This window comes from Protomyctophum parallelum, assembly GCF_964188405.1.
Source record: "Protomyctophum parallelum genome assembly, chromosome: 21".
NCBI lineage: Eukaryota > Metazoa > Chordata > Actinopteri > Myctophiformes > Myctophidae > Protomyctophum > Protomyctophum parallelum.
Genome location: NC_139713.1, coordinates 21,904,757 through 21,920,139, shown reverse-complemented (window position 1 = coordinate 21,920,139; position 15,383 = coordinate 21,904,757). Strand labels below are relative to the sequence as shown.

General features: G+C 44.0%; 1 protein-coding gene across 2 annotated transcripts in view; it reads left to right on the top strand.

Moving 5' to 3' along the window:
* The window catches only part of LOC310878726 (matrix metalloproteinase-17-like), a 77,961-nt gene that overhangs the window by 35,689 nt on the left and 26,889 nt on the right, over positions 1-15,383 (top strand). For both annotated transcript variants that reach the window (XM_083793102.1, XM_083793101.1), the window contains 2 exons: positions 3,833-3,965; positions 4,912-5,047. In XM_083793102.1, the coding sequence (XP_083649228.1) occupies positions 3,833-3,965; positions 4,912-5,047 (269 nt within the window). The remainder of the gene's footprint in view (positions 1-3,832; positions 3,966-4,911; positions 5,048-15,383) is intronic.

Below are 15,383 nucleotides of genomic sequence, written 5' to 3'. Positions count from 1 at the left end.
GTCCTTCTATCATTACATGCCAAAAATAGGGACGCTAGGTTTCATGTGGGTAAAATGCACAGGGACATCCTGTGACTGTTAGTTTAACTCTGTTGTGAGGAGCAAGTATCACAGAAAACGGCAATTTAGTGTTGGGAATCAGACTGTCAATCAAGAGATAGAAAACAACTCACTGCTCGCAGGTGGTGTTTATTCAAGAAACACTTAAGAAAACAATGTTCAACATTATGGCCTTTAAAGCGTAATGCATGCTACTGTAGGTCAGTGCCAATGTCAACTTTATTCAAAACCAGTTTCAAAATGAATCGAAAACCTGCTTCAGGACAAATTGAGCAGCATAAATATGGTGTATTTAAGAACTTGTGTGCTTGGCCTCATAGATTTTAGGCTCCTTTCCATGATAGTTCTGAGGTCAAACGAGGCCCACGTCTTTGAGCCAGGCTCATATGAACTGTTAACATTTGTGTTTCCACTAGAGGTGGAGCAGTTTATTCAAGTACAATTTTGAGGTATTTTTTACTTTACTGGAATAACTCTCATTTTCGGTTATTTTACTTGACTTGACTTGCGTCGACATGTGACCTTGTGACAAATAACTTAAAATTTGTAATCGTGACTCTTTATTATTTTGTTACTGTTACTATACCTGTCTGCATTTGTTCTCTATCCTGGTCTAGGCATCTTTGTTTTATCCGTAATGCAGTATGACTGAATTTCCATCTGGATTAATGAAAGTCTATCCTAAGCCAAACAGCCCAGAATTCTTTGTGCTTTTCGCATTTGCTCAATAGTTATCTACTCTAAACTCCCTCCTCTCTTAATAACACACACACACACACCCCTCCCCTGAGTCTGCAGTACTCTAATTTCTGAAAATGACTGGAGTCTGTTTCATTTCTATCCAAAAGTCAGTGGAAGGCATTGTGGTCTTGTGTGATGACTGCTGGGCCTTGAGGCTCTCCCAGATCCACAGAACTCCCATCTCAGCAATACACTGCCTAGAATTCCAGAGGTAACTTCTGACCCTACTTTGTCCGATCAGCAACACCAGAATGAACTGCTGATATTGCTGTTGTTGTCAGACCTCTGAATCAGCCGGTTTGATGACATTATTGCATATATTCTATACTTACACATAGTGGACACTTTATGTCCACTTGTCCCCCCTGTTACTCCGTGCGTGCGTGCGTGCGTGAAATATAGTGAATCGTAATAAAGATTTTTGCACGGATAATGTGTACCAGTTTGTGTGAGTTTGGACAAAATCCAGGAAAAAAAATTGATAGTATCACTACCACTATGATTCAAGAGTTATTGGTCAAAATGTGTATTGGGCTGTTGTAGCGCCATCTTGAGACCGATGGTCATATGGAGGTTCATCCTTGTCCTACTGTGATGCAATCGGGCCCCTCCTGCAAGGTTCAGATGGAAATCGTAGCCAATTCCAGGGTGTGTGTCATACAGACATACAGAATGACAGACAGACGCACACACAGCTGAACGGACAGGGGCAGGACAATTATCACTGACACCAGAAGTGCCACATCTGGATTTTCTTTTTTCCATTTGTTTATTTATAACACCCATACAAACCTTTCTCACGGCTCACTTTAAAGCGATCCCACAAACTTTCGATATAGCATTTCAATTTAACTTCAATATAACTTCCCTACAGATTGCCTGTGAGCCATCCCCGGTGTCGCATTTGGAAAGGCTTTTTCTCAGGAGATTGATTTGTCCCCTCATTCATTTAGTTAATTCCAATTCCTTTTTGACCTTTTGTTTTGTTTTATTTTTTTTCCCGTCAAGCCCCAAGCAGGGCCATCAGTGCTACGGGTGGACAAGCCCATATCAGTGAATGGAGTTATTTGTGAGAGCAAAGGTTATTTAGCTAATGGAATGTCCCACTGTTGTTCATAGAGGAGGAGATCCTTCCCATCGATCTGAGTCACTCAGCTCTCAGTGACGATCAGAAACCCATTTAAAACCAATCACGTCTGAACGGCCATTTGATCTAGGAGGATGGGCGTCTCGGCCGGTAAGGAGGAAGAGGGGGACAACAAAGCTAGAGAGAAGAAAGCGTCCGAACAGAAATAGAAGAGATGCAGCAGTTTGATAAGGGAAGAGCGGGAAAATGAACAAATGGAACAGAGAGAGCGAGGGGAACGGTCTGAGGGAGTGAGGGAGAGAAGAAAGAGAAAGCGCAAATAATCGAATCAACGCGTGGCTCCAATGACAATGTGGACCTCATCTCGGACCTCACGTGACCAGCCTGTGATGTCATGTCAGTCATCTATTATGATAGTTGACTATGACAAATCTATTATGATTCCAAATTTGGGCAAGATTTCGGTCTGATCAGAGCCCTTTGACTTCCATTATAAAGGGTATGTGGAGGAGGTACTTTTTTTTGGGGGGTTTGGGGGGAACTGCGACACACTGTCAGGTTGTGGCCTACTGGCAGTGTGCACAAGATATTTGACACTGATCGGTCCAGTGGTTTGTGAGATTAGCGCCGTACACACATATCCTCCAGACAGCTTTAGACTCCCGCTGCAGAGCAGGAAAATATACTGGAGCAGACACACACAAAGATGGGTGACAAATTAAATGAAAAACCAATATAAAGTGTCCTGCCTCTGGTTGCTTTGTAGGCCAGCATGTGCGAGCAGTAACTGGGAGCCAATGGGGGGAGCGGAGAAGGAGTGAGACATTCCTAAATCTCCTATACTTTAGATGTTTAATTGAGATGAGATCTGGTGACTCTGGAGGTCATAGCATAGTGATTCACATCATTGTCATATTCAACAAAGCATCCATTGACAGCATCATTGTGCCCTGTGGATGGGCATTGCTCAATATGTCCACTAGAGGGCAGTTCAGAGTCAAACGTTTTCTGCGAAACATTGCCCAATATGTCCACTAGACTAGTGGATATATTGGGCAATGGGCACATTTTCTCAGAAAACTTTTGACCCTGAACTGCCCTCTCTCTAGTGACTAGAGGGCAGTTCACAGTCAAACGTTTTCTGAGAAATACATGGCGGGCGACAGTTGATGATGTCGCAATAATGTAGCCTACCTAAGAAAGAGCTGTTCTGTAATACATGTTTGTCCCCGTGTCCAAAGTGACCCAAGCTTCAATAGGTTAGTCATTCAAGATCACTTACTGTACAGCAGAGTTTCCCAAACTTTTCCATGCCTATGACCGCCAAATATCCAGAGTCTGTCCCTCCCCCCTCCCAAACTAATAGTGAAAATAGCTGATCCACAAGCTCACGTACAACACATCATGTTGCAACATTTTTGCTCTTTTTAATTGGAAATTTTATATCAAATTTATACTGTGTGTGTGTGTGTGTGTGTGTGTGTGTGTGTGTGTGTGTGTGTGTGTGTGTGTGTGTGTGTGTGTGTGTGTGTGTGTGTGTGTGTGTGTGTGTGTGTGTGTGTGTGTGTGTGTGTGTGTGTGTGTGTGTGTGTGTGTGTGTGTGTGTGTGTGTGTGTGTGTGTGTGTGTGTGTGTGTGTGTGTGTGTGTGTGTGTGTGTGTGTGTGTGTGTGTGTGTGTGTGTGTGTGTGTGTGTGCGCGCGTGCATGCGTGCGCGCATGTGCATGATTGTATTATGTTTTGTGCTTGTTTATTTGTTAATTTGTTTCCCCCTCATTTCCAATTGCACCCACTTGGCGGCCCCCACTTTGAATACCACAGAACAGGATCCACAAAGACTCACCACATCAGCAGGTGTCATTCCTCCGGGAGGCCTGGAATACCTTGAAATGAATGTTGGGAATGACAGTTTTAACACTCTCGTGTGTCAACTGTTTCTCTTCCAGGATTGGCTGAGCAAGTTTGGTTACCTCCCCCCGTCTGACCCAGTGAATGGCCAGCTTCAGACCAAAGAGGCTCTGTCCACGGCCATCAAAGCCATGCAGAGGTTTGGAGGCCTGCAGGAGACTGGCATCTTGGGTATGTCACTGTGTGTGTGTGTGTGTGTGTGTGTGTGTGTGTGGGGGGGGGGGGGCATGCAGGCAGGAGTAGTCTCGCATAGCCAGACACTCAGACATCTCCGGCTACTGATGTGTCTGGTGACCGACGATGACACTAGCCTGAATGTCTGACTCTGAGCAGTGCGCTCAGTGGAGTGGGCGGGGTCCGTGGGCTGGAAACCAGGCTAACTAATTCAGGCTCTGTTCCATTTAGTGTACAGTGGTGTTCAAAGTTTTTAATTTCAAGGACCCCCATAACTCTGATAGTGTACAAATGGAACCAAATGGACCCTTAGGGTACACCCGTATGGGGCCATTTGTAACCCACTCAAGGACACGTTGAGTGTTTCCAGTGAGCCAAAATGCACAATAGCAGCACCTGATACTCTGTTTAACCAGAATGGAATAGAGCCTTCATTAGTATCATCAATAACACCTGTGAAGGAAGTAGTGAAGGGGCCCGGAAGTATAAGAAATTAGGAAGTTATATTCTGTGTGCAAACCTACGTCCACTGCCTTGAAAATAATATCAGAATTCCAATAATGAAGGACCACCCTGAAGCCTTCACATTGGTTCGGCAATGCAGTTGTTATTATTATTATTATTATTATTATTATTATTATTATTATTTAGTATTAGTATTATTATTGTTTAGCCAGTGTAGTCCATGTGTTGAATTTAGAAGTCAGTGACCAGAAGGAGATCAGTAGGCGGAGGTCTCTGCTTGTCTATAACTACACAAGACTAATGCCGTGGTACAGCACTACAACTGGATGACTGTACTGTATGATTTGTACATTCCTGCTCAACATATTCTGTATTTGTGAGTTAACTGACTTGAATACTTTCCATCTGTTTGTTTGTTTATATCGTGCAGAGAGCGTGGCTGAAAGTGACACATCTGTTAATTTCCGTTCCGTTCCAGACCAAGCTACGCTGGGTCTAATGAAGACGCCCAGGTGTTCCCTGCCCGATGTGTCCGAGCCTGAGGCCATGAGAGGCCGCAGACGGCGAAGTCTGACTCCTCAGAACAAATGGAGTAAGAGGCACCTGTCCTGGAGGTAAGAATGCAATTGAAAGGTCCCGGGCGTCCGTTCGATATTTCATTGGTAACAGCAAGGTCCTTCTTAGTTCAACTCTTTGCTGAACAGGCACCCTGACCAACCTGTAGGAGTGGCTAATGCATGGATAATTCAAACCGCTAGTCTCTGTGGTTGTGGGCAGACATTTTACCCCTGCCGCTTTCGGGATCCTCGGTTACCTTTTCTGTATTTGGGATGTCAGTATGCTAGGGTCCCTTGTTTGATTGATTGATTGATGTATTAACAGTTTGCAGAATTACAGTACATTTCAAGCACAACTCAATACAAAAACTGTTAACTGTGAGTGGACGAGACCATAAAGGCTATTACACTTGTTTACAATAGGGCCCACCATTTTCAATTAATCAAAACATTTAGAGACGCACAAATATACACAACTACAGTATATAGTCAAAACAGGAAATCATCATAGGAGGTAAAAAGGGAAAAGAAACACATACAGTGATGGGAATAGGGGTGGGTGGGGGATTCAGATTTTACGGGGGCCAGTTTCGAATTGCAGCCGTCCGTACAGTATGTGCCCTTTGGGAGCAGTTTTGAAGGAGTCAAGGGAGTCTTAATGACTGTTGGTAGGGCGTTCCACATTTTGGTGGCATAGGAGTGAAAATAATTTAGTCCCTTGTTTGTGCCAAATCTGGGTTGCACATGGTTTGTTGAACTCCCTCTGGTGTTGTGGGTGTGGACTTCGTTGACATTAAGGAAGTATTTAGACAGGTACATGGGTATCTTGGTGGTGTAGCGAATCTTGTGGACCAGACCCATTGCAAGGTGCTGCACTCGTCAACCCTAAGCCATTCCAGCCTGTCAAAGTGGGCAGGGGTGAGGTGGGTTCGGGGAGTGAGGCCAAGTAGTAGCCTGACCAATTTGTTTTGGGAAGTCTGGAGCCTTAATTGTTTTAAGGGCCTTAGAGGTGCTGTGGTACCAGGAGGTGCAAGCATAATCAAAGAAACCTTGTACGAGGACTCCTGTTAGGGTCTTCAAGGTGTTTTTGTTGACCAGTGAGGAGATCCTGTATAGGAAATAGGAATCTTGTTCTTTTGTTGACTTTTTTGATTACGTTGCTGGCCATTATATCACCGGATAGATTTGCCTCCAGGATGGAACCTAGGTAGGTAATTTTATCTTTTCGTGTGATAATATTGTCACCCACTCTAACCAAGAAGCCATCTGCCTTGCTGAGATTACTATTTGATCCAAATAGAATGTCTATCCACTCTCCATGGGACGCACGGCTACCTCTGTCTGCTCACGGACAAATATAACGTCGCTTGAGTGTGGATGAGATGTTGATGCTTGATGGTTTTGAACGTATACAAGAATATTGGCTAAATTAGCATGTATAGAGTATTTCCCCTGCACTCGACATTGTGGTAAGAAATTAGTCAGAAATCAAGCGCATGCATTATTCCTGAAGGGGAAATGATTTGCCAGCTGGTCTTTAATGTGTCCATATCAACCCAGCAGCGTGGAACATCTGTCACAGAGAGGTAAGCCCCAGGATAGGGTTAGAGATGCTTACAGATGCTGGTCTCCATGCTGATTTACACACATTATGGGCCTGAACCGGCTACTTCACAGCAGACAGGAGAGTGAGGAGGAGTGGGAGATGCTGTAATCTGGTTGGTGGAGGACACTATTGTATTGGGCCAATGTGAATGTGTGTCCATGTGTGTCAGTGTTTGTTACGTTTACATACTGTATGTGGACGAGAAAGGGGAATCATCAAGATAATAGCTTTACCATGCACACATTGGGTGGTTTTACATAGACCATAATGCATAGTATCTACTTAGCATAATAATGCTTGCCAGAGGTAGTGTCCATAGCAGGTAACATAAGACTAACATGAGTGTTAGTAACTCTGGTCTCGTGTCTGAAGACTGATTAGTTGGGAGTGTGTGTGTTGCCATTGGTGAATGCAACGCATGGCGGTTTTTTGCATATATTTTCATATGTAACATTGTCTTTGTGTAAGTAATCAACTGGGGAAGTTTCATGGTTTTGCACACTCAATTTATAATTAACGTTCCAATTTTGGAGCTCTGGCTCATGGACTAAGAACCAAAAAGAACTGAACCGGTTCCCAGCCGGTGGAAAAGGGGCCTATTGGAGTATTGGCAGTGGCACCTGTAGTTATTATATAAATAAATACAAGTTTTGGGCCATCTTCTCTTTCTCCATTCCACATGCACTTCGACTGCGTTATTGAACTTGAACCTGTTGTAACAGGCTAGCCTATCATTGTGTTTTGGTGATCTGTGCCGAGTATCAATGCTTCAAAAAGGATTTGTCGTGTGCATTTGTTACGAACAATGGGTGCGTTTGATGACACGCATCAGTGTGTAATGGCTTTAAGAGCCCTATCTTGCATCCCCCACAAATTGGTGGAGGGCAGCGCAATTGTCACTGCTGGTTTACAACTGATGCAGTTGTCGTTTTCACACCCAGCACTCCCGTTGTGCAAGTGTATTGATGTGAACCTATCTGTGCTCTGCCTGTGGGTGTGGTGGTCTTAAAAAGAGGTGTGGTTATAGGCACAATTGTAGTGCATTGCTATCCTCGGTGGAGTGAGAAAAGTCTGAAGTCGATTGCACCTTAGACAAGCTCTAACTGATCTAATGCTTAGCACAATCCCCCAGTGCAGTATTTCCCTTCTATTAGAGCGAGTATATTGGTTTGGAACATGCGCACACTGCTTCGATCAAAATTAATCTGAATGCAACACAACAGACCTTCAGCATGGTAGATTAGATATCCATATATGGATATCTACCATGTCATGTCTAGCTGAGCATGGCAAATTGTCTGGTGCTGTGCTGATCCAATTATCACCAGCCAATTTGCCATAAGAGAAACAAACTTTTTTTTTTTTGTGTGTGCAGACTTTGGAACGTTGAGGGGAGAGAGCGAGAGAGAAAAAGAGAGGGATTTATTTCAATGAGCAGCCTATACTTTCTATTAGATTTTTGAGAAGATACGTTCAGTCGCTCTGGATCAAGAGCCTCTGCTAAATGCCTAAATTGTAAATTGTAGATACCACTCGCCGGATAAGAATGTGGTGAACCCATAGCCTCACGACTTTCTTTATCTGTCTCTGCTAAACGTAAAGTTGTAAGTTGTAACCTTACGCCAGTATCCATTTCAGATCTCTGATGTGGATGGTTTAAATCCAGAACCTAACTGAGAATGAGCGTGTGATTTATTACGTTGATATACCAATATATCACAGATGTCTCTTGGACATAAATGAGGAGACATTGCAGGAGGAAGAAGTCATTCTGAGCTGCATGCCAGCAGCCACACAGCCTCTGTGGGCGGTCCACCTCTCGTCTCCATTTGGGAGGTGAGCAGAGAGCTGTTGTTGCACCTGTCTCCTCATTATATAACATTATTAATGGTGCTTCTGTAGATGGGAGCGCACAAGCAGATCCATTTCCTAGGCTGAACATTCTTCATGTCTCCTCCAACTTACCGAATCTGTCATTTAAATAACAATGTGCTGGGTGGAGGCGCATTTAGCTCTTAAAGGGAATGGGAGATGACACTCTAATTGGTCTACAATTTACAATTTAGGCCTTTAGCAGACGCTCTTAATCCAGAGTGATTTACAGTAAACAAGGTAAACATGAGGTAATACTGTACATAAAATGCATAGAAATAATAATCTAGGATAATAGGTATAAACCGAAGACATCAACAGTAATATAAAACTTTACAAATGATAGGATGCCAGGTCAACAAATTAACCTGACAGCTGTCTACAGTACATGACATGCTATTTAATAAAAATTAAAATTTTAACCTTTGCATACTGTATAAGCCTGCAAGGTCGTCAAGGCTAGGGCAAGTGCTATGGGCTACGGTGGAGTCTTCAGCGGCTAAAGATCTGGATTGAGACAGAAACTAAATACTGTATAACCCCTTCTCGACGTGGGGCCAGGGGGTCCCCTGCAACTCTTGAGTGTACACAAGTTAAATTAGCAGTATATATTGGGATCAGTAGCCTAATGCATATTAAACTGTGTCCTTGAAATAAAATAAGAAAGTTGAGAATAGATGATTATATTTCAGTTTTGTCACACGTTTTATATATAATTTATTGAAAATTATTCAGGGTTTACAATTCATGCATATATTACATGGAAATTACATGATTCAATACAAAAATATATCGAGGCATTTCAATACAAAAGTGCTTTTTCACCCGGTTTACTAGGCCCTGTCAATGTAAAAACACCTAAGTGTGTGTGTGTGTGTGTGTGTGTGTGTGTGTGTGTGTGTGTGTGTGTGTGTGTGTGTGTGTGTGTGTGTGTGTGTGACAAAAATACCTCCACACATTCGTAAATCCTGGTTTCTGTCATTTTCCCTTTCTATGTTTTCCTCTCGCTTCTTCTTCGGTCGTTGTCTCACTTGTGTACCGATGCCAGACACAGCTTGCTCCTGTCTACCTGTTCCTTCTCTCGCCCCTCACCTCGCTGTCTGAAACAGACAGGCTGTCTGTGAAACAGACAGGCTGTCTGTGAAACAGACAAGCCCCTCTGCTCAGTCCAGAGAAACCACCTTTATATTTAACAAGATCGCAGAGGTACAATGCTCAGGTTTACAGAACACGCACACACACACACACTGTTCTTTTTCTTCTCACACAGTTTTTTTTTTTTTTTGGGGACTCTGACCAGAAATCTTCAGAAATCGTCTAAAATCTGAGAATAGTCTCTCTCCGGACCAAAATGTTGTGATTCCCATTTTAAATATTGCATTTGTCGGAACCAAGCACACAATCAACTATTGTTCAAAACTTGCATTAGTTTTATCCCCTTTCCATACCAATATAAAATGTTCCACCTTCTTGCCTCCTCGGCCCTCCAACCGTGGCTGTGAATTGATTTGCCCTCCACCATCTTGCAGGACGTTCCAATTTGTAATGTAATGTGTTTCTTGAGCCAAGAAGAGAGAGGCTCCAAGGAGCTTGAAGTGGGAACACATCACGTGTATTGTGTTTGTTGGTGGTGCAACTGGACAGGTCAGCTTCACCTTCATGAATACTATAGTTTCTCTCAGGTATCTGGACAACACACAGACACATGAACAGTTCAAATGTGCAGCCAATAGGCATATTTATTCAGCTCCAAACAGTGAGTCCCAATAATCAGTCCAGGTCAAACGGAACAAAAAGAAAGCTGCTTGCCAAAATCCATAACCATACACAACGAATCCTCACTGCTTACCATTGACTATTTCCAAAATAAACAGTCCTTCTACTTTTTTCCAGAGGACAACAGGAAAGGCACACACACACACACACACACACGTTATTATTATTATTTTTTTTACAAGTTATTCCAACCAGTTCTGACCAGGGGGAGGCAGTATAGAGACTAGGATTACTGCATGTTTTTTTGTGAGGGTACCTCACAAAACATGGGGAGAACATGCAAACTCCAGACAGAAAGGCCCTTTTGCCAACCCCACCTACTGTAGGGTATGGGCACTGATGACGTGGAGGAGAGAACACGCCCCCAGCGCCCCTGCCGGGAATCGAACCCAGGACCTTCTAGCTGTGAGCGCTATACCGACTGCGTCAAGGTCGATTGTTTTCACCTGACAGTCGTACCACATGCGGAGGAACACACAAACCCGAGTCGCTAGTGCTGCGACAAGGGTCGCCCTCCCAGCCCAGCTCGCCCACTTGTTGGAGCGCCCGGCAAAGCCAGATGCACTGCACAATGTTCATTTTTAGCTTCAGCAGACTCAGCCTTCTCTCCGTAGCCCTACTACTACATCAGTGTCTGGACAGCATGTTCAGTCCAACCTTCCCTTTATTCAAAACAGCGTATTTCTCAAAATATCACAATTTTTTTCCCCCTCTCCTTCACTCACCTGGAAAAACTGATCTGTGTTCTGTTTGTTTTTTTTCATCCAGAATTGAACCAATTAACTGAACCGCTATCCGACAGCTCCAATGACATTCTTTACAGTAAAATATTTAATTTATTCAAAACGCTGAATCCTGAATACTGCAAACATAGTGCAGCAGAAACATATTACATATGGTTGCATTTGTACACTCTCGGGGGTAAATGAATGCTCAGGATTTTACAGCATACTTCGTCCTCACACGACCGTGCCACACATCGATGATGAACAGATTTATTTTATTCCTGATGCAGTCGTTTAGCTGAAAATAATGTTTTTCAACATCTTGTCATCTTCGCCGAGCGAAATTACAAAGTGTGGCAAAGTATAAATCAGGCGTTAACTCTCTTCCTGCTGGCTTCCTGTACAAACAATGTACAAACAATGTACACTTCTATTTACAAAACATTACACAGCCTTGCATCATGAACCTACTTCATGTACAGTATTCCTGGCAAGCCTACTTATTCATTCCTACACAACAACAAGAAAGGAGCAGTATGGAGGGGTAGAATAAGATTTCTGTTCAGATATAAGTTGGTGTGTACTGTTTCTTCAGACTCAAGTCTGTAGTTATTTAGTGCAGTCCCAGAGGCAGTAACAATAAGGGATAGTAGAGGAGGCTGAACAAACAGTTAAAAAAGGACACGCACATCTATACCTTTAGGCTGGACGCTGGATCAAAATGAAGTCATATAAGAAATGAAAAAATCGGCACACCAATTCAGGCTCCCAAGTTTCTTTACTTTTAATCAGGTAACGTTTCGGGCCACAGCCCTTCCTCAGACCTAGGTCTTTTTTCATTTCAATAAGCGCAATGGAACAGACCCAACTGAAGGAATTGAATTAAGAAATAATCTGAGAAATAACAAAAGGGGATATGGTGCCAGACAGTTTCATTTGGATGTAATAATAAACTGTATGTTGTTGTTAGTCTTGTGTAGCCTGACTGCAGAACCAATACAAAGACTTGGGTGCAGTCCTTCATAGTGGGACGGTATTTTGGTTTTCAAAGTGCCACGAGTAAGTTTGTTAGTGGACATTTTCTCCAGTGTTGTAGCCCCTACATTGAATTGAGACGTCACCAGACATATCGTTAACTAAGAACGGGTGGTTTTGCCGGGAATGCCGCGGCAACTCTAACCTTTCAATTTATACTCGTACAGCATTCATTTATCTACAATATTGTGCACACACACACACACACACACACACGCACACACACACACACACACACACACACTTCTTTCTTTCTGTCTTTTTTCTCTCCTATAAGAAATTGATTATTCCCAAAGCAGTACAGTGTTACAGATCATTAGTTTCTCCCTTGTTTGAGTCATAGTCATCATGTATAAGTAATTGTACAATTAAAAAAAATGTAATGATATCATCATGATAATAATGATAATATCATACTGTATGATAATTAAGGAAATTACGTTCAGGATGTATGGAGGAATTGTTGAGCACTGATATTTGCCGTTTGCTTACTTCCAAAGGGAGACAGATTTCTGGTTCTGTTACGGATCAGGGAATATCTTGATAGACAGTGAAATCCTAGGTGTTCATGTATGCATTTGTAACGCTGTTGGTTACATCAATCAGCGCGTGTGGAGGAGGAACAACGTAGTTCAATACCCAGCACTGACCGGTACTTTCCCATGGCTGCACTGGTGCAGTGAAAGAAATTCGTCTCTGCCGCGAACATGGCCAATTGTGTGGATGATGTATATAACTATGCAGTGGTGTAAACCAGTAGGACACGTATACAGTATACTGGTTGAAAATGTGGTCCGCTTGGTGCTAATGAGCCCAATGTCTCCCTCCCCTGGCCAAGGGAGGATTCTCTCTCGCATGATCGATGGATTCTTTACCGCCAACGCGGGAGACCAGGGTTTGAATCTAGGCGGGCGTTGCAGTTGCGATTACCTTGTGGCTCGGAAGAGGATATGCCGTATAAGTTACAACATTTATGGATTGCAGCTTTAATTGCGGATGGGTGTCTCTGTGTGTTTCTATGGCTCTGAACTTACAGTATTGACAAGCCATGGTAGGTGTAGCCAGTGGTGTGTGTGAATAAGGGTTCTCTCTCTCTCTCTCTCTCTCTCTCTCTCTCTCTCTCTCTCTCTCTCTCTCTCTCTCTCTCTCTCTCTCTCTCTCTCTCTCTCTCTCTCTCTCTCTCTCTCTCTCTCTCTCTCTCTCTCTCTCTCTCTCTCTCTCTCTCTCTCTCTCTCTCGTTCACGTTAGTGAAGACACAGGAGCACACATGCAGGAGGAATGGATGCACATTCAGCTGAACTCAACATAATACTGTATACTACATCACACCATATCAGCCCAATTAATCTGGACCTGAGCTTTTCTTTTAATTACTTACAGTAAGTAGTAGTGATGAGACATTTAGAATTTCAGTGTGGCAATTTCCCTGCCTCAATGTCATACCAGCATGAGGGGAGTACTATACACATCAGCATGCATGGGTGCAGGGTGAGTGCGTGCGTGCGTCCACGCCCGTGCCTGTGTGCGTGCACGCGCGTCAGGGACAGCAAAACTACTGGAGGTGAAAATCTGCTGAGAGACTGAACGGGAAATGAGTTTGATCTAAGTGCTCTGCAATCTCCTCCCCCCACCACTCACCCACCTCACGCTCTCTCTCTCTCCATCCTTCTCTAATTCTCTCCACCCCAGTCATCGGGCTGAGAGCCTGTGTGTGAAAGGGATTATGACAGGTCTACAAAATTAAAAGTCAAACTGCTGAGGTGGGATGAGGAATATATTATGTGCGTGCAGCCGTGCACTGTGTCTATGATTCATTATCTTTGAGGAGAATAAAATGGTCCCAATGGGGGGGGGGGGGGGGGGCAGTTGGCAGTGCTGTCGCCTCAGCTTTAAGGTCCTGGGTTCGATTCCCGCTGGGGATGCTGTGGGCGCTGGGGTGTGTACTCTCCTCCGCGTCATCAGTGCCCATGGGGTTGGCCCTTCTGTGTGGAGTTTGCAATGCATGTTCTCCCAGTGTCCCTTAGGGTAGGTACCCTCACAAAAAATGCAGTAATCCTGGTCTCTAAACTGCCTCCCCCTAGCCAGCCGGGGCGCCTGATGGAGGGGAAAGGAACTGGTTGGAATAACATGTTCCTTCCACGCGCTACGTCCAACTGGGAAACTCCCCCTGTCAGGTGAAAAGAAGCAGCTTGGACTCCATGCATTGAAGGAAGCATGAGGTCAGTCCGTTGCTCTCCCCATGTTGGCAGAGGGAGTGTAGAGCCCATTACATTAGATAATTGACACTGTGTGAAAAAATGGGTAATCCTAACTCGTGCTGCGACGCATTGTGAGCTTGTAGATCGGCTATTTTCAGCATGCAACCAAGCGTAAAATTAGCCATTACAATGCCACCAAGGCCCGCCAAAATACATTTTAGTCTACAAAATCAACTGTAGATTTAGTGGACTAAAACTACACACTAAAGTAGACACATTGGGTGACTAAAATGAGACGGGGGCTAGCACCCCTCAAAACATTTGCTGCCTAAATCAACACGACACTAGTGACTCCTGCTGATTTCTAGGGACCTCTTCAGCAGGGAGGGGAACTGTAGGGGGGGGGGGGGGTCTGTGTTACGCTCTCCAGGTGATGAAACACCGGCTCAATCAATGTCTCATGGTCAGTGACACCACTGTACAAAGGAGGGGAATTGGCAATTAATACATTATGAGAAAATCTCCAAATCTTATTATGTGGTGTATAATCGTAAATTATTCCATTATTACTTGCTCTCTAACCCACCCTCCCACCAAATCATCCTCTCTCTCTCTCTCTCGCTCTCTCTCTCTCTCTCTCCCCCCCACTATTTATTTCTTCCTCATCAACTTTACTACCACCTCTCACTCTGGTTGTAGAGTAGATGTTCTCTGTACTGTACACAAATTATATATATTCTATTTTGGAGAAGTTGTACCCAACACATGGCAAGAAACCCAAAGCCACAACAGCTACGTCGCTATTGCAACACCCACAACACCATCTTACACACTACACCCACACACACTCGCACGGCAGTGACGTCACACACTTACCTTCGCAGTGTTCGGGACCTATCTCCTCCTATCGCGCCCAACGCCAAAACTCGACACCACCCGCCAAACACTGGCACTGGCACTGCCACCAAAAATGCCTCCCGTCCACACTCACGCCGCCAATGCATTTTACTACAAACATTATTGCCCGAGGGACCCACACCCCCGGAACACTGTTGCCCTTTCACCACGCTAAATTTGCCAGGTCTATGCAAATGAGCACAAATTACATGTGAGAAAATTCATTCACAAGCCCACAAATGCCATTCAAATGCCATTCAACACACACTACGACTCGCTTACAA